This window comes from Strix aluco, chromosome 12 (assembly GCF_031877795.1).
Source record: "Strix aluco isolate bStrAlu1 chromosome 12, bStrAlu1.hap1, whole genome shotgun sequence".
Classification (NCBI taxonomy): Eukaryota; Metazoa; Chordata; class Aves; order Strigiformes; family Strigidae; genus Strix; species Strix aluco.
In genome coordinates this window covers 7,764,089-7,785,582 of record NC_133942.1, presented here as the reverse complement: position 1 = coordinate 7,785,582, position 21,494 = coordinate 7,764,089, and the positions used below count along the sequence as shown (strand labels likewise).

The 21,494-nt window shown below is 36.7% G+C and overlaps 1 protein-coding gene across 13 annotated transcripts in view; it reads right to left on the bottom strand.

Annotated features, from left to right (window-relative positions):
* Positions 1 to 632: 632 nt before the first annotated feature.
* HERC1 (HECT and RLD domain containing E3 ubiquitin protein ligase family member 1) overlaps positions 633 to 21,494 on the bottom strand; it is a 136,336-nt gene continuing 115,474 nt past the window's right edge. For 12 of the 13 annotated variants that reach the window (XM_074837965.1, XM_074837963.1, XM_074837967.1 and 9 more), the window contains 25 exons: positions 20,318 to 20,518; positions 18,902 to 19,032; positions 17,642 to 17,841; positions 17,042 to 17,156; positions 16,354 to 16,500; positions 15,700 to 15,801; positions 14,529 to 14,702; positions 13,924 to 14,217; positions 13,088 to 13,153; positions 12,854 to 12,979; positions 12,089 to 12,227; positions 11,443 to 11,624; positions 10,541 to 10,696; positions 9,941 to 10,063; positions 9,262 to 9,364; positions 8,399 to 8,568; positions 6,976 to 7,114; positions 6,519 to 6,688; positions 5,980 to 6,149; positions 5,628 to 5,793; positions 4,466 to 4,542; positions 3,794 to 4,046; positions 3,422 to 3,574; positions 2,192 to 2,497; positions 633 to 1,287 (listed from right to left, as the gene is read on the bottom strand). In XM_074837965.1, coding sequence (XP_074694066.1) covers positions 1,102 to 1,287; positions 2,192 to 2,497; positions 3,422 to 3,574; positions 3,794 to 4,046; positions 4,466 to 4,542; positions 5,628 to 5,793; positions 5,980 to 6,149; positions 6,519 to 6,688; positions 6,976 to 7,114; positions 8,399 to 8,568; positions 9,262 to 9,364; positions 9,941 to 10,063; positions 10,541 to 10,696; positions 11,443 to 11,624; positions 12,089 to 12,227; positions 12,854 to 12,979; positions 13,088 to 13,153; positions 13,924 to 14,217; positions 14,529 to 14,702; positions 15,700 to 15,801; positions 16,354 to 16,500; positions 17,042 to 17,156; positions 17,642 to 17,841; positions 18,902 to 19,032; positions 20,318 to 20,518 — 4,049 coding nt within the window. In that variant the 3' untranslated portion in view covers positions 633 to 1,101. Of the gene's footprint in view, positions 1,288 to 2,191; positions 2,498 to 3,421; positions 3,575 to 3,793; positions 4,047 to 4,465; positions 4,543 to 5,627; positions 5,794 to 5,979; positions 6,150 to 6,518; positions 6,689 to 6,975; positions 7,115 to 8,398; positions 8,589 to 9,261; positions 9,365 to 9,940; positions 10,064 to 10,540; positions 10,697 to 11,442; positions 11,625 to 12,088; positions 12,228 to 12,853; positions 12,980 to 13,087; positions 13,154 to 13,923; positions 14,218 to 14,528; positions 14,703 to 15,699; positions 15,802 to 16,353; positions 16,501 to 17,041; positions 17,157 to 17,641; positions 17,842 to 18,901; positions 19,033 to 20,317; positions 20,519 to 21,494 lie in introns of those variants that run through there. The other variant, XM_074837976.1, reaches the window with a different exon arrangement.

Here is a 21,494-nt window from a genome sequence, read left to right as displayed (position 1 = left end):
AGAACATAGATTTCTTTGTACAGTGCGTTACTGTCCTAACCAAACAGAAACACTACAGTGTCAGCCACACCCCGCTGACCATAATACAATTACAGCTGCAACAAAATGAGACCAAACACATGAAATTTACTAAAACCAAAGGCATAAACTAGGAATGTATATAAAATCCACAGCCTCGACTACTACCCTGCCACTTTCATTTTAATTTTTTTGTACTCTGATCAGGAATCAACTACATCAAGCTGTGTATTAAATAGGATTTTTTTTTTTTGGACAAAGGATTTAAAAGTTTCTGGGTCAAGGTGGCAATATGCTATTATTGTCAACAACTACTACTCTAAAGGAGAAAAATGTTTAAATGAAAATCAAGAAGGAACCAAGTACAACGTTAACTTGTATTGAAGTACGAGGAATAAATAGCGGGTATATCCGAAAAAGCCAGTACCTCAAAGACATTAAGAATGCAGAGCACAGTACTACTACACATCAGATTTGTTGAAGATAAACACTTTTAAGATGCTTCAAATGTCACATCCTGTCTAAACACTGTAATGCTATAATTTCCTGAGACAAAATATAAAAGTATGAAGACTGAGTAAACCAATCACAGTTCACAAATGCATACAAGCAACTGATTCTTGAATTTGCTTTATTTTTCTCTGCATAAGGAACCCTGCACAGGCAATTCAAATTAAAACAAAATAAATATGTGAATATTCATGTAAAACTGTCCTTGCTAATGAACAATTATACACAATGTACAACTCTTCATGTTCACTGGGAGGGCTTACAAATGTACTATTCCCAACAAAAATGCACCAAAATGTCTCCATGCAAACTTATCAAAAGTGACCAAAAAAGGAGAAAAAACTTACTGCTCGTATTTTTTTGTTTTCATTTTTCCTTTTTTTCTTTTTACAATCACAAAAAAATAAAAACATCTAATTTTTTGTTACATTTAGAGTAACTAAAATGTGGCCACTGTCTATTAACACCTGGTTTTATGCTCCTAAAACATCTATGGTTACCGTAAAATTATGTCAACAATGAATTGGACTTAGGGCACTATCTGTAGTAAAAGATGACTTTGTTCACAGAATGTTAATAATCTGTGTCTGAGCCCTCTGCATTGTCCACATTCCGTGAGAGCATATAATTGTCCATATCTATAGACCTGCAATTATTGATTGCATAGCGCAAACGCTCTGCCATGATTAGTTGACTGGAGTAAGGTGGGAGCCTCAGTTGAAAGAAACAAGTCTGTGAGGTAGGCAAGCTGTCGTAAGGCTGTGGAAATGGATAAAAGGTGGGACACTGTTAAGCTGTGAATGAAGCAAAAAATGCAACATATCCATATTTCATTGCTCCCTCCCTTCCTTGCCTCTATCCTTCAGCATTTTCATATTCTATCTCAAAATTCCTCTTAAGAAGCAAACTAGCCTCCCTTGTTTACATCACTTGTTTCACCCTTAAGTATGTGCAAAACTACTGCTGTATCACCTGCTCTGTAAATAATTCAACCCACTAAAAAAAATGACCGCACTATTTAGCAGCCCACTGGAAGATACCAAGCAACATTCAAATTACATACCATAGTGTGCCTTAACATGGGGCAACTTGAGAGACATGTAACCAAAGAGGACAGTCAAACCACTGTTATCTTAGATTTTGCCAAGTTTTTGAGTCATGTGGTTCGTAGAGAATGTGCTTTCACTGCACAAAACCCAAAAGTAATGCCAAATGAGTGCATCCTGTATGTAAAGTAATATACTGTAAACTCATTACAGTGGGTTTAAGGCGTTAAGAGTTCACTAGTGGTCATATGTTGCCACTTACAGAGATTTAAAGCTTTAAAAAAAAGAGTGAAAATTATCACTTGAAAAAAAGGATTGGAACAGAAAACGTCTGTGGACAAGTTACAATACAAGAAGGTTTGTTTCTTGCGCAAGAACTTGTCTTGAACTCCGATCATGTAACCATAGCAAATGCACCAAATGAACTAAGATGCAACTCATGCAGTGTATGTCCTTCTACACAATTAAAGTGTTTGGTTTTAATAGCTCAGAACATATCCCATCCCATACTTTCTCTGTAAATTTACAATTATGGAAACCTGTCTCCTATTGTGTCAAAGGACAGATTACACTAGACAGGAATAAAAAAACCCCAACAAATGAAAACAGGATCTTACCCTATCAACCTTCATTATTTGGAATCGCTGAGAGATATCAGCTGTGTTGGCTGGCAATCGAGATCTTCCTGACACAAACCTCATGAAAAGGACTCTCTCCTCATTTGAAAATTCTTCAAGGGTATGCCAGAACCACTGTACTAGCTGATGCTGCTCATCAACTTCTCTGTATCGCACAACTTTCTTCAGAACTTCAACTGATATTTCTGGCATTCCACAGACCATTTGCTCCAACTGCTTGGCAGTGAGAAGAGACAACAAAGGAACTGGAACAATCCAAGACATTCCTTCTCTTACAGCAGCTACCTATTGCCCAAAAGAGAAGAGACATCTGAAGTGCAATTGTCTTACTTCTACCACTTACTGTACCATCCAAATGCAAAAGTAATGTATCCGCGGAGAAATGGGATAAAGAGATAGAATTACAGAACATCTGCCAAATACAACCTCCCACACATGCATCCCCCATAAGGGCTGTATCCTCTCTCAGAATCCTGAAGAATATTACAGGCATTTTAAATTGTAACTGCACATTAAAGAACATGTTTTGATACAAAACAGAACAACTTAAAAAAGTACAAGTTAGCAACACACATGATGATGGCTAAACCAAAAAAAACTGTGTAAATACCATACATCTGAGCTGGAACAAAGTCATATTTGTAAGAAGTCAGTACTTGTTCTGGAAGACTTAGGATTTGGTACCTCTGAAGAGAAAGTTACTTTTCTAATGCAGATAATATCATGCATGCATCTATATCTTGAGAAAAAGGACAAGAATTTTCCTAGCATGTAATTAGTATACTGCTTTCACAAGCTTCACTATACAAACGAAAAAAACCCCGAAGTATGAAAATGGGTAATTAAAGCTTCTCAAAACATATAATGAAATATTTGTAGTTTCTGTGCTAAAGCAGAAGAGAAATAGTTTTAAGTTAAAATTGCAGGTTATTTTCTCAAGTGGGGCGGACAGTTGCCGTGCGGCTGCTCTAATGAAAGACAAGTTCTGATTTCTGCTCTTCTGTCAACTCAGAAATTACTAAGAAAAACAGGACAAATTTAAAACAAAACCCCAGAACAGTTTGTGGGGGGGAAAAAGCCACGGGGACCTAAGTGAGATGCAGAAAGCCAAGCTTTTCTTATTCCCTCATGAACTGTAATGGAAACTTGCGTAAATCGAAAACACTGTTCACAGTAACAGTGGGGGTAGTGTCACAACAAGATTCTTACCTGACGGTCGATTTCATGGAGTCTGTACTCAATTGCCCTCTCCACATATTCTTTCCTGTTTGAAAAGGTAAGTGGGATACTGTTCCCTCCAGGGATTATGGGAACCATTTTACCATCAGCACTTTGGCCAACAAAAGAATCTAAAGGAATCATCTGTTATGCAAAACAGGAAAAGTATGTTCAGTGCAAGTCACTCTAGTGATCTAGTTTAATATTTTACTAAGAAGTCACAAACTATTCTAAATGCATATGAAGTGCTTGTTATCCCAATAATGGAGACATTGAATCATATAAAAATAGTGAAGTCAAGGTCAGCCTGATAAAGTAACTACTTTCAGAATAAATCTAAAAGCTCCAACTTTCATATCTTACCTCATGGAAATTTTCTTCAGTAATCCCACTGTCTTCAATGTGAAGAATGCTGTTGAGGGTCTGCACATAGAGCAGGTCTACCTCCTCCAAATCCTCCAAGATGAGTGGGATACAACAGAGTTGCTTCCAGACCATTGGAGCCAAATGAAGATCTAATGGCTTTTTTGTACGAATTGCTACACCCATGAGAATGCCCAAGAACTTAAACTGCATCAGATGTTCATCTAAACATGCTGAAGGGTTAAAGAGAAACCTGAAAGAACAAAGAATCAGTGAAAATACGCTAGTATCATTTCTATGCTACTTCATTAGAAGTAAAAGAACATTTCTAAGCACAGCATAGTAACTGTTGACACAATTATCAGCAAGGGGTGTCCAAATAAGATTGTTATCTTTAGGTGTTAAAATAATGGAGGATGAGATAGGCAGAACTAATCCTGACCACAAAGGCTGGCATTCTTGATGTTACTCTGATTTCTGCCATCAGCAATCCAGCAAGTTCATGTTAGAACCATGCCCTCTCCTCCATAATAAAGTACCATCACAACCTGAAGGAAAAAATATACTAGAGACAATCATGAAGTCTTAATCATTTGGTATAAAACAGTTAATAGAAGATTTTAATTTTCACCCACTAACATCTGCAATAAAAGCAAATCCTGGACAACTTACCTATCCCTATTGTAGCCTACTTCAGCTGTAGCATTTGGGGAAGGAATAAGCAGGTCTACTATTCCAGTTTCGAGTTCCTTAAAAATTAACAAAAAAAGCCTTCTTAGATACAGGGATAACAAACCTATTACAGAAATACTATGACATTATAGCACTCCAAGACAGAATCCATTATAGTGATGATTACTTCTCACAAATTAGTGTGAAACATTTAAGAGAAAGCAAACACAGCAGGGATGATTTAGTTACAGAAGCATCTTTATTTAAAGACCTGCCCTTCTGTCAGACTATAATGGGTATTTTACTGTGACCGCTCCGTGATACGTTCCTGGTACCTGTTTCAAAAATAATCAGAAGCCATAAGCTACCTGTGCACCTTTTTCAAGAAGCAAATTTTCCAGTGAGTTCTGTTCTGAACCCACATCACACCTCATACTTGATGTCTAGGAAAGAACCCCAAAATTATGCCTCAAGTCCTTACCTGAATCAACTCTACTCTTACACGTTTACAGCTTCAGAATTTCCATTAATAAATGGGAGTTCTTCAGTTTCTTCCATCCTGTATCCTAACTCCAATGCCACCTCCAGCACTATCCATAGCTGTTGCCCTGTCCCAGACTAAGCAGATACACTAATTATCCTCACTAATCCTCATTCTTTGGGTTTTGAGGCTCCTGAAAGATTGAGGAACAACTAAACTTCTGCACTTTCTGCTACTGATTTCCTTTCCAGCACTGAATCTGAGAGGTGACACGTATCTTCGGGTATGTGAGAAACACCTGCCTGAGATGTTTCTGTATTGTATGCTGTATCTGTATTGTACTGGAATCACAGAATACAGTACAACTTCTCTTACGGAAGGTATTGGCTAGACAGAATGGGGGGTTGCAAAATGCTCCCATGATGTGTACGGGACGCCTCTGGATTCCAAAGGGCCTACTGTACACTAGTTACAGTGCAGCCTTATGGCATCTCCTTGCCACAATCTAGGAAGATTTCTTTATCCTCAGAGACATCCCTAAGCAGGCAGCTCTCAAGTTGTGGCTCAGGACTGAAGAACAAGTTATTTGCTATGCTGCAAAAAGGAAATTTGAAAAATACTAAGACACCAGAGAGAATAAAACCTCTACCCAGGCATTTTGAACTAAAAGACTTTTCATACCTGACACATTTCTGTAATAGTGTCATCAAACACTCCACCTGCATCATCAGCTCCTTCTCCAACCAGTTTCACTTTCCAGGCACGGGAAGGTAGGCGAAGGTCTGATGCATTCAGCTTTACCACTTGTCTTGCTATCTGTACAAAAATGGGCTTGCATTTCCGACCTCTTTCCAAAAAAAAAGAAAAAGAAAAAGACACAGCCATACAATGTAACTCATAAACACACAAAGGCTACTTAAGTCGCTTGATTAACAAAGTTGTACAGAGCTCAGTATGCCAAAAGTTATGGAAAATGTATGAATATCGGTATTCATTTAAGGTCTAATATGATGCCTGTGAAAACAATACTGACCTGGTTGATATCCTTTTCACAGTAATCTGTGGCCCATAGTTTTTCCCCTGAACCATAGTTTTTCCTATAGAGCGTACCATGGGGAGCGTGTATACTCGTGGTGCTAGCAAGGGCCTTAGCTGTCCTTGGACTATTCCCCATGTCCCAGCATTGTAATGAGATGTACTGTTCTGCAATAAAGCGGTATGAGAATAAACATATTAATACAGGATATTAATTCCATTCTTTACAGAATAAAAACCTTCACTAGCACTTCAATGTTTCAGGAAACAAGACAGGTTAGCACTTTTTGTTTCCAGCTTTGAGGCTAATAAGCTTTTGGAAACTGAAGCGTTAACATGTCCACGTTAGCATAAGCAAAAATATGTAACAATACTCTGACAAAGTTTGGTTTAATCTGGACTTACATATTTTTTTATTTATTACAAAAATCCTATAGAACCTATTACTAAGATCCACCTTGATCTGGTCAGAAACTCTCTAAGTGACATGGCATAACACAATGCAGCTAAGCTGGTTTTTTTCAAATGGAATTTTACCTGGTTATTGGGGCTGAGGTTAAGTAATCGCCATGAAGAGTACATGAGGTCAGAAAAATGGTACAGCAGTCTGAGCCTTGCTCTTACTGTATGAATGCTCACTTCTTTCAGCGCCCCATACTGTGGTGGAATGGCATCAGGTAAACCAAGCTGTAAAGGCACTGAAACACCTATCACAGGAAAAGAAAAAAAAGCGTTATTTTATAAAGGGTAGCTGTACTGCTTTTGGCTGGGATGGAGTTGATTTTCTTTGCAGTATCTTATGCAGTGCTTAGCTGCCTACTGGAGTTAAACCACAAGAGTAGCAAAATTAAGAGACTAAGATAATTTGAAAACCTGCATGGATATAAAACAAAACAAATTTTGTCCCAAATGTTCAGAAGTTCTTGTTGCACTCATCCCCCAGGAAACACAAAGACTAAATCAAATGACCATACAAACAATCTCAGTTCTTTACCTGGAGCTCTGGGTGGAACAGGCGGAGCTGTCCAGGCAGCACTATGGCAGCGTCCTGCTGAAATCTGTCGAACATTCTTTCCTTGCAGGACTGTTATTAGGGTTGGTTCTCTGACATGGTTGGTATGGCCCAGTCCAAGCTGACAATTTGTAACAGATGTAAAAGCCAGAAAGAAGAATCAACAACTGTCATGATATTTCTAAAACTCTTTAAGCAAAAATTCAGAGCAAATGGTAAAAATGGTATTTGTTTACAGTGTATATTGAGATAAAATATATTTACCCTATATATCTTTTATTATGCTAGCATTTACCTTTTATTTTTGATAGAATATAGCATCTGTACTCAATGGGAGTAGCAGATCTAGGTGTCAAAGAGATCTTAAAACAGCTAGAGATTTTTTGCAAGCTCTTTGCAGAACGAGGAACTAATCTATGCTGCTAAGTCATCTGTGTTGCAGTCTTTCTCATGCACAGTCACACAGCTCATATGTCTCTTCTGTGCCATTTAAATACCATGCACATAAATTCCTACAATGGTTTATGAAAACACAATTTGTGTAAAGTTTACTGAAGCTGTTCTGATTTTTTACTGATAGTTTCATATCATGTGAACATCACATCATTCATTTCATATTCTAAAAGTGAAAGTTTCATATTATAAGGGTATTTTTTTTTTACCACTTCATATAAAACAACTTTTTTGCAGTGCAATGGAAACCATATGAAACAGGCTACCAAAATGAAGTTTCTCTGCATTTTTTTTACCCTAACAATTTTTTCTCTTCCCAAAATACAAAGTAAGCACCCTCTAAAAAAACCCCAAAAAAACCAAAGAGCTTCCTCTCAGAAATTATTTCAAACAGCTTGCTCAACTAAATCCTTCTCAGAAACTCAATCCTGAAATACCAGAGGATGAACTTATCCCAGACTTCCTGAAACACCAACAGCCAATATATCAAGAGGTTCTTTCTTATCCTGTATCATGCAAAACTGTCAAAAAGCTGAAGTCCTTTCAAAAATTTGAGTGAGGGTGAGGGAGGAAAAGAGACTTTTAGGGGCAGGGATAAAATTAGGGTCCCAAACAAAAGAGAATATTTATGATTTTTTTTCCCCCCTGATTTAAAAAAAACCCTACTCTCTAAAGAAAGTTCTATTTTCTTTATGAAATGCATATAAAGAGCTGACAAATCTGACTGACACCAGCAATAAATGTTTTCAGTGCTTTCCCAAACTACTACCATGTAAGAGCATAGGAAAGAGAAAATAATGGAAATGCCTAAAATGTTATTATGGTAAGGGGGGAAGGAGGAGAACAAAAATAAAAGCTTTCTCTTCCATAAAAATAAAGATATTCTGACCACATCTGTATAATACAATTATAGCCTTATAAAGATTAGAAATAAACAGGGAATAGTACATACCTGCCCTTCAGAGTTGCTACCCCAAGCATATACATCCCCTGTAGATGATAAAGCTAGTGTGTGCTCTGCTCCTACAGCTATGTCTTCAATGAAGATTCCTGACAGGACTGGAACCTGTTGGGGTCTGTTGTGATTTCGAGCCCGACCTTCTGGCAAACCTATCAGGCGATCTAAAATTGCAAGCACATGTCTATATATGTAAAGAACATTAAAAAGTTAATTTTACTTGCAGGCAGAAGTCAGGGAGGGACAAAAAGCAATTCTACAAACTCTTGGAACTGGGACACAAGTGCAATTGGTTAGGGAGAAATGTAGTGTATGTTTCCTACAAAACATTGCTCCCTACAGTGCTCATTTACATTGCTGAAGCTGTTATTTTCACTTTAAGTCTGAAACAAGATCAATTTCTCTTAAAACAAGACTTCTAGATCTAAATGTATGGTTTTATAATACATAGGAATTAACTGATTTGAGAAGTTTAAACACATTTTATTCAGCGCACTTGGAAATTTTCCTGTCCAGATTTATAAACAACTCATGTAGGCATATGCTTTATTAGACAAAGTAAACTTTGAAGTAACCCAAAGTTTCTGGACACGTGAAATTTAATGAAGTTTTAGGAAAACACTCTTGAAAAAGTAAACTGAAAGGCCCTCCTGATACCAAACTAGAGCAAGCTCCAAGTCTGGATTTCAGGCATATGTGAAAATTACATTGCTGAAGTTCCAAAATTCAGATTAGGTCATCACAAATCTAAAAAGTAGCATTAGGTTAGTCTTATAAATATGTGTTTGATATTTCACTTTCGCTTGCAATACACAAAAAGCTATAAATAGAAAGGTCCCAATACCAGATTATCCTACCTTGTCCAAAAGTATATACATGACCATCTTTTGTCAGTGCAACAGAGAACTGAGTTCCACACGCAACTTTTTTTATTCCAATCCCACAAAGAATATCCACTTTCTAGGGGGTAAGTGAAAGGAAAACGAGTTATGGTATTACGAAGACATAAACAGCACACATGTATTTAATCTGTAACTCCTGCTTCCAAAAAGAAATTTTATAATTCCCACTGTGCAATGCATACATTGTAGGATTACTCTAAGTAATGCTTGTAAACTAAACTGAAATACAGTTTTCTCTTTTTCTTTAATGGAACTAACACCTTGTTCTATGTACAATGATTCAAAATACCTTTTTTTAACTGGGAGTGAGCAGGGAGTGGCATGGGAGGAAGTAGATGAGTGTGTAAACAACCTTCCCCCTAAATTCCAAAATAAGAAAGCTCTTCTTTAAGTTAATCCTAAGATTTTCACTATTTGTATTGCCACTGAGATAAGGTCACTATTATTTACGTGAAATCCTTTAAAGTATCAGGCTTAGCATAACACATAATCAGAATTATTTATGCCAGATTGTATTAGAACAGTATAGTAGATGGAATTAATAATTTAACTTCTGAAAATTACACTCTGAACACTGCGTAATACATTTAACAACAGTGAAAATTTATGCAAAGAATAATCTATGAATTCTAACCTGTGGTGAGGATTTTGCAGTGGAATTTCCCAAACCAAGTTTACCATAATCTCCATCTCCAAAAGCCCAAACCATTGATCCATCTGTTGACACAGCTACAGTATGATTGAGTCCACAGGCCACCTGGTTGAGAGAAATGTTATGTTAAATGTTGTTACCACAGAAGAAAAATCATGTTTTAAAAAAACAAGTATCCTTTTAAAACCATTAAAACTTCCATTGCTTCATTGCTTATTACAGTGTTTTGAAGACATTCAGGACCACAGTAGTATTTTTTAGGTATTTGCTTCATCTCAGCTCCTGAAACCAAAGGACAGTACTATGCTACACATACTCACTGTTTAAGAATATAAAATAGGTCATGAATTCATGCTTAGAAATGCCTAAATCTTGAAATGTCAAAATGTTAAAAAACAGGGGCAGTTTTGCAGAAAGAGGATCAAAAGAGTCAGGAAAGGAATTATTTAAAAAGTTATGCACAGTCAAATTCTGCCATCATAATCAAAATAAAAGCCAAGGTTAAAAAAACCGGAACACTTAAATATGTTGAAAACATCAGCTTTAAACAAAGATACATTGCTAGTTTTAGATAAACCGTGCCTGTCCAATCTGGTAACCTTCCAGCGCCGTCACTCGTTCTGGAAGTTTCTTATTGGAAGTATTTCCAAGTCCTAATCGACCATAATCACCATTCCCAAATGTAAAAAGTTTGCCATCTGCTGTCACCACAGCTGAATGTTTGAAGCCACATGACATCTAGAAGAAAAATAATCATAATTTTTATGCACATTTTAAAACTGGGGAGAAAATATTGGCTATTACATGTAACTTTTCGTAACATCTTTTTCTCCCCTAAACGATATTCACTTTATAAAGAGCTAAAATACAGATATTTTAGTATTAACGATTTCTCCAACAATCTATCTCTTACTCTTCTCAACAGTAATGTTGAGGAGGAGGACAGGCAGATATCTGCGTGAAGAAAGGCTTTCAGGTGGTTTATTTATTTATTTTTACCAACTACTGTTTTCTTCAAGCAGATTGCTTTTGTTGAGTGGTTTATATTTACATAAAGAAACCTTCTGTCAAAGCCAAATATGTTTTTGTGCATTGTTATAATGCACACTTAGTACTTAGGAGGAGGTCTCGGTGACTAGTTTTATAGGTCAAAGTCACCTGACAAGGACCAAGGGAAACTTCTAAATCATGTCTGCATTTTGACAACCTTTTGATCATTCGTCTCTTCTATGCTCTTTCTAATTTTCAGTCTTCTCCAGTAACAACTGTCAATTAACATCACACATCAACAGTGAGCTCTGTGATATTAACATCCTTGGACTGGAAACTATCAACTTGCTTCATAATGCTCAGAGATGTGAAAAGTTGCCTGTTTTCTTTCAGTATATGAATTCAAGCTGTCAAGACTGACAACGGTTCTGGAACACTTCCAGCACTAGGTTACCACACTTGCAGTTTGTAGGAGATAAAAATTATTTTGGAACCTGCACCACTTCTTCTCCTTGCAGAGCCTCTATTTGTCGAGGTCTGCGCTGTCTGTCGCTGTTCCCATGTCCCAGTTTGCCATAATCTCCATCTCCCCAGCTAAAGACTTCCCCACTTTCTGTTAAAGCCATGGAATGGCCATCAGATCCACAAGAGGTCACCAGCTGTGTTACAACAAAGCCTGTTAAAGAAAAATGAGAAAACAAAGTTTAGAGCAAATTATAATGAACTCTTAACATGCATGTATCCAAGCACCCCTACTGGTAGCCAATCAAGTCTGGGAAAAGGAAGCAACCACGATAACCGTTTTCCTGTTACAGCAATTTATTTAGCTTTGTTTTGAACAAAACCTTTGTCTTCTCATGTACAACCTATGCTTCTGCCCTGCTATCAGTTTTGAAATGAAATTTTCCTATCTTGAGCAAACACTTTTCCCTTCCTAAAACTAAGGAATTTTAACATATTACTACTTAAACCTTAAGGAAAAATGAACACCTAGTTTATTTGTTCAATTTTTTAATTAAAGACTGCAATATTTTAATGTGTAAATCTGAAAAAATAGCATCAACACAAATAATTATATTAACTACGAAAATGCTTAGTTGCGGTCTATCAATTCACTCATTTCAAACCCAACAATTTTACCTTGCAGTGCTGAAATGACTGTTAACACATGAAGATCATCAGAATTTCCTTGTCCCAGTCGTCCATAGCTCCCTTCTCCACAAGCCAAAACCGTGCCATTAGCTTGAATGACAAAAGTACAATTCTGACCACAAACCACCTAGTTTATAAAGACACAAAGGAGTTTTAATGATTTTTTTTTATTCGATGCAGCAACGTTGCAATACCTTCATTACAGTGTATAATCTCCTTTTTGTTTTTTTCTTTGTAATTACATCAAGACAACAGACTCTTCTGTCACACTGCAAATACGTTTGTGACAACCCTATTAACATAAGACTTCACTCACCCCGTGTTTAATGGAGTTTTGTCACCAGTCACATCATAACAAAAATTCCTTCACTGAAACTCGCTACTAGTTTTGACAAACCTTCTCGAAGCGAGAGAAATCACAATATACTCCTACCTGAGATTTAGTTTTGACGTTTCCATCCTGAATGTCAATGTTATTTCAGAAAACAAAATTGGCATATGTATTATGTTAAAGCTGTGCAGGTACTTTCAAATCATACCCATATCAAACGATTTTGTTTTGTCAGATTTCAGTAGCTTCTTGGTTTGAATTTGTCAATTAAAGACTTTCTCCTTAGTGAAAACACATGTTTTGGGGGTAATTTACAGTCAAATCAAACAACAAATTGAGAAGACATTTGGAGAGAGGTTTTGACAAACTGTACAAACAATACATGGTGAATCATTAAATCATGACTGTTTTGAAGTGGTCACCTGCTGAGCCTGAGAGAATGAAGGTGCTGCTACTGGTATCATAACATTTCTCCCAGCTTCTGCTAACTGTCCATGTCTTCCTGCTCCCCACAGATACACATCACATTTGCCTCCCAAGTGCCAATCCTATGGAATAGCATGAAAGAATGCTTTAAAACAAGAGTACTTCCAACAGATTACGATGCTTAAAAAAAAAAAAAAATTAAAAATCCCCAAACCATAAATTTTACTAACCTCTGGCCTTGATGTTGCCCAAGACATTATCTGTTCATCCATACCATTGATCCATTTACTGTTATCCTGCACAACAAAAGCCACCGTTACCACATTCAGTTCAAGAGACGTACGTTATTTTTGTGTTATGTAATACGTATTTTCCTTGCTAACTAAGAACAACATTGACATTCAAATTATTCTAAATTGTATATCAATAAGAACGAATGTGCACAGATGCAAATACATTATTTTTGTCCCTAGGCCAAGTTTATTTCCTTACTACACGTATGTAGTAATGACACTGTTATCCATGACTTGCAATCCAAATCAAAAAAAGAAAAAAACAACTAAATTCATAATGAAGTAATCTTATCCTATTTACTGATGCTTAGGGATTTTTGAGGTTTTAATTGCAAACTGTGGTTTAAATTATACACTTACTGATAAAAGATTTTTATTCCAAAATTCCTATTTTGGTTTACATATCATAACAAGTCATAAAGACAATTGACACCAGCAAAATAATTCGGTGTACAAATGTGTCAAAATGTTACTCTAAAAATAGCATTGTAAAGCTCTACATTTCTTGCTTCTATCATATACGAAAATTACTGTCACAGTTTTGTGTTGTTTTCTTTTGTTTTTTAATATGCAACTGACTTGCACTCATTACACACACAGAGAGCAATCTTTACAGTATATTCTAACCAGTTAACTAAAACATAAACTCAGACAGTTATGCTGATGCTTAGGTTAATGAATATAAATCTTTACGGTTCAGAGATGTTACCTGCATCATACCATAAGCTCAGTAACAACATGCTTCGCTGTTGAGACAATATAGCACACCTTACCATTAGGAGAGTAAGCTCATCCTCTGGAACAGGCTCCAGGTCTGGAACAGTAAAGGATTCTGGGAATTGTGCTCCCTTGGCCAGGGCTTCAGCAGCTTTTATGGTAGTAGAGAAACACTCTAGCCAGGCCCATTCTGTGGGATTCCAGGCTGAAGGATCTGGGAGGCAGTTCTGGTGATGAGGTGGTACAGGGGGATTGCACAAGAGCTGGTCTAGGTGAAGGCCCACAGCGAGTGATGCCAAGCACTGCATGTAAGGACTATGAACAAGCTGGTCTCCACAAACAACATGGGGCTAAAGGCAAGGGGAGTGGGAGAGAGAAATTGAACATGTGAAGTTAGAAATATGTATTAATCAATTTAGAAGACCTTCAAAGCTAGTCCTATAGAAAAATATTTTCTGCCATGCTTAATCAAAGTTTTTCTAATATTTTAAACATTCTCAAATTAGGAGACTACTAGCTTTGAGGTAGTAAAAGACATTTGAAGATAGGATGTAGAAAAGTCTTCTGGGTACTCTGTGGTGAAAGACTGCAACCAGCTGAGATTCAAACAGTGACCTCATGTCAGACACAAATTTTAAACGTTTGCATTAGCTCTTCTTACCTTTTCATAAGCATACTGTTCCTGAAGCATTATTGGCAAACGTTCCAAGAAAGCTCGCATGCAAGGAGCCATATTTAATCCCAGAACTCCTTGCTGTTTCAGTGCAGTCCTACATGTTGCAAGGACGTGATTGGAAGATATCCACTCCGATGTACAGTTCACTACCAACACATCCTGTTTAATAGCAGTCACAAGACACATTAGAAATTAAAAATTCATAAAGCAGGATTATTCAGCCCATTGATTTATCACCGATCATCATAGTTTCCATAGGGGCCAGAAAACACACAAGCTTGAACATTTTTGTCTCTGTTGGTGAATAATCTGCTGACAAATGCTACAGAGTAGCATCTCCATTTGCCACTTCCTCACAGTCCCATGGCAATACTACGATTATCACTCCAAGGAAGAATGCAAATATGGTAATAAGCAGAGTTCATTTCAGTGAATGCTGTAACCTCAGTTTAGGATTTAGTTTAGGTGTAACCTTAATTTAGGATTTGCCTTGTAATGTGACCTTCAATATTTGGTCTGAATTCAGGAAAGACTCAAAGAATTCCAAAATACCGAGAACCACATGCAGCATGACTCTACTAACAGGAGTCGTAACTTGTGCCATATTTATCTTCATTCACAAAAAATACCATCTTTCGGAATAATCAACAGTTATGAAACTTCTGTGCAGATGCCAGCAGTTCCTGACACAGCAAACACTGAAGTAAATTCTGCTGCTCCTTAAAAATTTCTGAGGTTCAGGCTGCTTTAGATTAAGTTAGATCACTGAAGTATCTTATTTGCTGGGGGAAATGAAACATTTCTTCATGCTGCATAAAGGAAAAAAAAATTAAATCTGTCTTCTGTTTATTTTCATTATCCATTAAACATAGAAACTGATGTAACTGGTGTGCAGCATCCTTTATAACCACCAGCTCAGAACAATTCTACCCTGCCCCCCCAAATTAAACATGAGATACTAGTAAAAAAAAACCCAGTCTTTTTAGGGTGATAGTTGAAAGCCAAAAAAACATGTCTTGAAAATAAGACTTAGATATTTTTACCTTTATTAAAAAAAAAAAAAGGAAAAAAAAAAGAAAGGAAAAATAAACACAGACAAATGGCATTTTCTTTTAGTCAAAGATTTGAAAGAAGATTATTTAACACATAGTATCACCTTTGATCTGTTAGAGCAAGCAGCTACTCCAACTTCAGGTATCCATACTGCAGTCTGAATAGCTCCAGAACCTATCACAACACTCTGTAATACTGAACCATCCTAAAGAAAGAAGTGTTTTGAGTCAGTGTGTATACACAGCTACTTTTCTGTTTAAATTAATACAATCACACTCCTAAGGGATGATATTCTTCCAAGCTGTTCAAGAACTATTTAAAAACTGAAATGTTTATACTAAAAGCAAAAATAATTTCTAGCATTTTTATCATATGAAGGAGATAACATAACTAAGGATTTAGAAGTGTTTATTAATCCACATTATTTGACTCTTGGAAAAGTTCTCAAAGTACGAGAACATTGTTCCCAACTACAGAGTGTGGCTGGTTCTGCAAAGCCTAACTTACATGACCAAGCTGACAGAATGCATCAATAGTAGAACCATAAAATATAAAATACTTAAATGTTAAGTACAACTTCAATTTATATTTTATTATTTATCATTTTATACCATTATTTTACACCATGTTTTGTCTAATGTTTCTAACATCCCGGGGGGGGGGGGGGGGGGGCGGGGAAGCAAGCTAGTCTGATGCCTTGACCATTTCAGATACTCATACTAAAAAAAGAATCATGCCACATCAGAGATGATCTTACCCGTAAAGACCAAATATTCATGAGGCCACCAAGTCCACCAGATACTAATGCCAGTCCATCAGGACTGAATGCAACAGTCCGAACAGGAGTAATATGTCCCCTCAGCTGAAATACACACTTGACTTCCACTGCTTTTCTGTATCCATCCTGCAAATTATTTCATAGTTATGGAACACTGAACTATTTACAGAAAATGGAATAGCATAACAGCTTCTGTATTCTGCAATAAATACTGATCATCCATAGAGATGGGGTAATTTCCATAAGATAATAAAAACGACCAGTACTATGATAATATAAATATCTTTGTCACATTATCACCTTTTCTCCCCTTACAAAATGCCAGCAACATTAAAGACAGCATTACATTTACATAGGTGAAATTAATCTTGACATAATTTTATGTAGAAAAAATTTAAACTCTTACTAAATTTTACTTTATCAACTTTTAAAAGAATGAAAACAGATCAAAATATGATCTTTCACCAAATAAAATTCATTGACACCCATGATTTTTCATTTCCTGTTCAGAAAATCCCTGCATGTATACAAATGCAGTATCAATTTTTTAGCAAATGACTTCTCTCAGGAAGTGTTGAGATTTGAGCAACCTGCTCACATTCTTCTCCTCCCCCAATTTCAGAATGAGCAAAGAGAATTTCTTGAACACCAAGTTTACTCCACTTACCTTGGCACTTGTTTCTTGGTCCCACCATCCTTCTGAGCAAGTTGAGCTGGACTGCAGTGTGATTACTATGTCCTGGGGAACAGTCCAGACACACACCAAACCATTGTGGCATCCTCTAAAGGAAGTAGGATAAATCAGAAAAACAAAGTGAAGGTATTTACTAACAAAATGTAAGTGGTCTGGTATTAACTTAAAATATCAGCAGCCTTCACCACTTTCCTATAAAACTATACTGTATCAATTAATCTGAAGTGGAAAGGCATGTTCCCAATGGGTAAATGCATTTTTTTCCTATTCCTCCCTGCCCTCTGCATTTCAATTTTTACTAACAACATATTCTCAGAAAAAATACTTGGATGAAGCAAAAAAATTTCAAGCAGGAACACAACACACAGGTCTCATGGCATGGAGAAAACAGTTGGTAACATGACCAGAGCCACCCTCTCCATTTGAATTCTGAAGCCTCATGGAACTCATGGCAACGGGCTTACTGAATGAATGTTACTTAAATAAAGAGACAAAGCTTCTTTGCTCTGGACACTAAAGACTGGTAGAAAAGATCTGCAAAAGAGCTATAGAAACCACAAAAAAATTACATACGTAGCTAGTAAAAGCTGCAGCTTGGGTCCTTTCCCTGGAAGAGCACACCAAGCAATGCCATTCACAAGAGCTGGATGGGACAGTGAATGCAGACGTCTCCAACATCCTCCCATATACCCCCAGAGTTTCACTGTTTCTTCTTTGGCACATGTCAGAAGAATCTTACCAGTTGGATCCCACTTCATACTAACAATCATATCCTATTGGATTTTTAAAAATTAAAAGTCAGTATGGAGTAACACAGTAAGAACAGAGGAAATTTAACTCTCAGAGCTAATGTGATGTTTAATTATTAATAACAAAGAACATTTTATTCTCAAATAAGTTGTTATAGAGACAGTGAGTTACAATTATGAAATCACAAGAATACTTTTCAGAACTACCAAATTAAAAATAAAATCCTAGGTTCCTGAGAGAAACTAAAGGGAAAGCATAGGAAAAAAGATGTTCTCTTTTCATTGCACACCTTTCTTGAATCTTTTTTCCCCCCAAAGAAGTAGACAATTTTCCCTTCTTTTTTTATATTATGAAATTGTAGTATGAATTACCTTAATGATACACAGTTCATAAACATATTAGGCAATGGGCCAGACATAGCTTTGAGTCTAACCAAGACAGGAAAGGAGAACAACCCATAGTGGAGAAGGCAAGTATAGTTTTATTGTCACAGCATGCTCACTTCTGTGACTACCATGCTTCAAATACCAAGACCAGTTCATGGAAGCACTCAAGATGCTTCTACTAGACCTGTACTTGAGGAATTCTGCTATTAGCCTAACAAATCATTTATGAACTATTAATGACTTGCTATTACATCCTAGCCAAGCAAAGGTTCCAAACCTTTGCGGCTGCATATTTAGAAAAACGTCTTTTGCTTTGCACAGCAAGTCAAACTTTACAAACACATGACATAACCAAAATTAAAATTTATTATGAGAACTTTTACAAATTAAAAGAACTACAGTCTTTTAAATCCAGACATGCACAGTTGTGCCCTTAATACACTTCTGTCGCTGTACGTACACACATTTCACAATCTCTAAAAGCAAAAAAGGCTATAAAATTTATTTTCCTTTTTAAAAAAAAAATTGGTAGATTGTTCCTTTAAAATATGTTATGTTTAATATGTGTATCAGCAATAGGTGTGTGTTCATAAAATAATCTGCACTTGACTTTATAAACAGCTTTCAAATAGAGAATAGCTTAAACAGATCTTTACCTACAAAAATTGTACATTGGTTTTAAAAATATTAACTCTACCTTATGTGCATCAACTAGAACGACTCCTCCTTTTTCAAGTGGTTCCTTTGTTCCTATTAGCAATTTTCCATCTGAATAGCCAACTGCAAATGGTCTGTCTTCACTGAACCAGGCAAGGCATGTGACAGACACTACATAAACACACAACACAAAAATTAATTAGACTAAATTGAACTTCACTCCTGCCAAAGAGGTTTTTGCAGTGCAGTTGTCTGAAATATGAAGTGCATAATAACTTCCACCACCACCAAAGTTACTTAACACACTTTTGGTCTGAAAATTTTCTTGAATTTGTATAGTAAAAATAAATCTAAGTGCCACTGTAATGACAGCTGTTGAGATTATTTTGTAATAATTCTTTCATTCTTCTTATTTTTATTAAAATAACTGAATTTATATTCTTGACATGGTGAAAAGAACTATGCTAGGGAAAAGGAAAAAAGTAAACTGAATTCTATACATGTATCTGAGGTAGGCATGCTTCTAAAAAAAGTGCTGAAAACAACTTGAGCCTTTCTTAGCATTTAGATATTGCCTCATTTGATTCTGAAAAAAAAATCTGCAAATTCCTGAAGAAGCAATATGCAAAACCACTCGATGCTACCAAAGATGTGCTACTTGATATCCCACAGGACTGGAACTATAAATGAAAAATGGCAATAATTCAGTAATTCAAATGACACTGACTACATGCTATCTCTAGACAGAGCAGACACTGCAGGGAATCTACACTGATCTTATAAAATGACAAGGAATGTCTGGATTTAACTGGGTTGCTCCAAACTGTCCGCCTCTCCTTCAGAGGAATCAGGGTGCAGATGGTGATCCCACAGACTTTTCTCCTCCCATGAACACAAGTGAATGATGCTTGCAGGTAAGGTATCAGAAGTCATATCCCATGAACAATAACTAAAAATTGAGATTATATACTTGCTTAATAAAAAAAAGGGGGATGGGGGAGTAATAATTTTAATCACAGAATCATCTAGGTTGGAAAGGACCTTGAAGATCATCTAGTCCAACTGTTAACCTAGCACTGACAGATCCCAACTACACCATATCCCCAAGTGCTATGTCAACCCGCCTCCTGAACACCTCCAGGGATGAGGACTCCACCACCTCCCTGGGCAGCCCATTCCAACGCCTAACAACCTGTTCTGTAAAGAAATGCTTCCTAATATCTAGTCTAAACCTTCTCTGGCACAACTTGAGGCCATTACCTCTTGTCCTATCACTTATTACTTGGTTAAAGAGGCTCATCCCCAGCTCTCTGCAACCTCCTTTCAGGGAGTTGTAGAGGGCGATGAGGTCTCCCCTCAGCCTCCTCTTCTCCAGACTAAACAACCCCAGTTCCCTCAGCCGCTCCTCGTACGACACGTACGACATTTCTACTTAAATACTGATACAGTCACCTACCATCCTTTCTGTAGCAGTGTTCCAGTTCTAGCCGGTGCATGGTTGAAATATCCACAACTTCAATAAGACCAAGAGATCCATCCATACGACCAATTAATAATAATTCTGGAGCGTCTCCTGTCCATGCTGCAGCTGGCCCTTCTTCTGGCCAAGCTAGAGCAGATACCCAGTGAGGCTGAAGATCTAGTAATCCTTTTCCTCCTAGGAGCACAAAAAGTTTTTTAAAACTACTTCATCTTCATAAAGAAAAGAAAACAAAAATACTTCCCATGGGAAAATATCAAGAGGTCCTCTTTAGAGCTAGGGCATACTACAAATTCATGTACATTACAAGATGAAGCAAAGGTCCACTAATCTACACAGACACAAAATCTAGCTAATACATCTCAATTATCAGTAAAGTTACATAGTTTTGTTAAGGAAGGAAGCTGAATGCTTCATTAGTCAGTAAATTTATACTTTTTCTGTGGACTGTTTGTTAACATGGGCTGTGTAACTGGTGATTTTCTTAAGTGCAAAACAACAGAATGAAGATTCAGAGATTACAAACGACAAAGTGATTAACAGTCTTCCTCTCAAAGGCATTCTGAAGGTATTATGTTGGATTAGTCAATTGCAGCACAAATGACAGTAAAAATATAAGAAAATTCACTTAAAGATGCTCGCAAACAGAACCATGGAATTGGAAAGGGCCTTTCCTGGACCAGGTTCAGTCCCCTCTATCACAATGCAATCTCATAAATTTATCTAATTAATTTTATAGCATTTCTTCCCCAGCTGTCATTCCTCCTTATAAAATAGGATATCACAATCTTTTGAACATTAGAAACTTTTTTGAAGTCATTCATGGCCCATTTATTTACATTTCTTCTTGTGTCAACATGATCCATTTGCTTACATAGCTGCTTTTTCCTCCCTGGCCCTCTCCAAGAGTTTATCTTCCTAATGTATTTATTTATAAGCTTCTTCCTCCAAGAATCTTTTGTTCAAATAAATAAACTCACTTATTCTAGTCTCATTAGAAAACATTTAATCTAGTTGATCACTCTAGCAATCCTTTCCTCCATCTGTTTCAATCCATTTTTGCATTCTCCCTCTAGCATTTAGAAAGGTAATTCTTGCAGACTATAGGAAGACAGTATTTACAGCCAAAAATTACTAAGAGTGATCAAAAGCC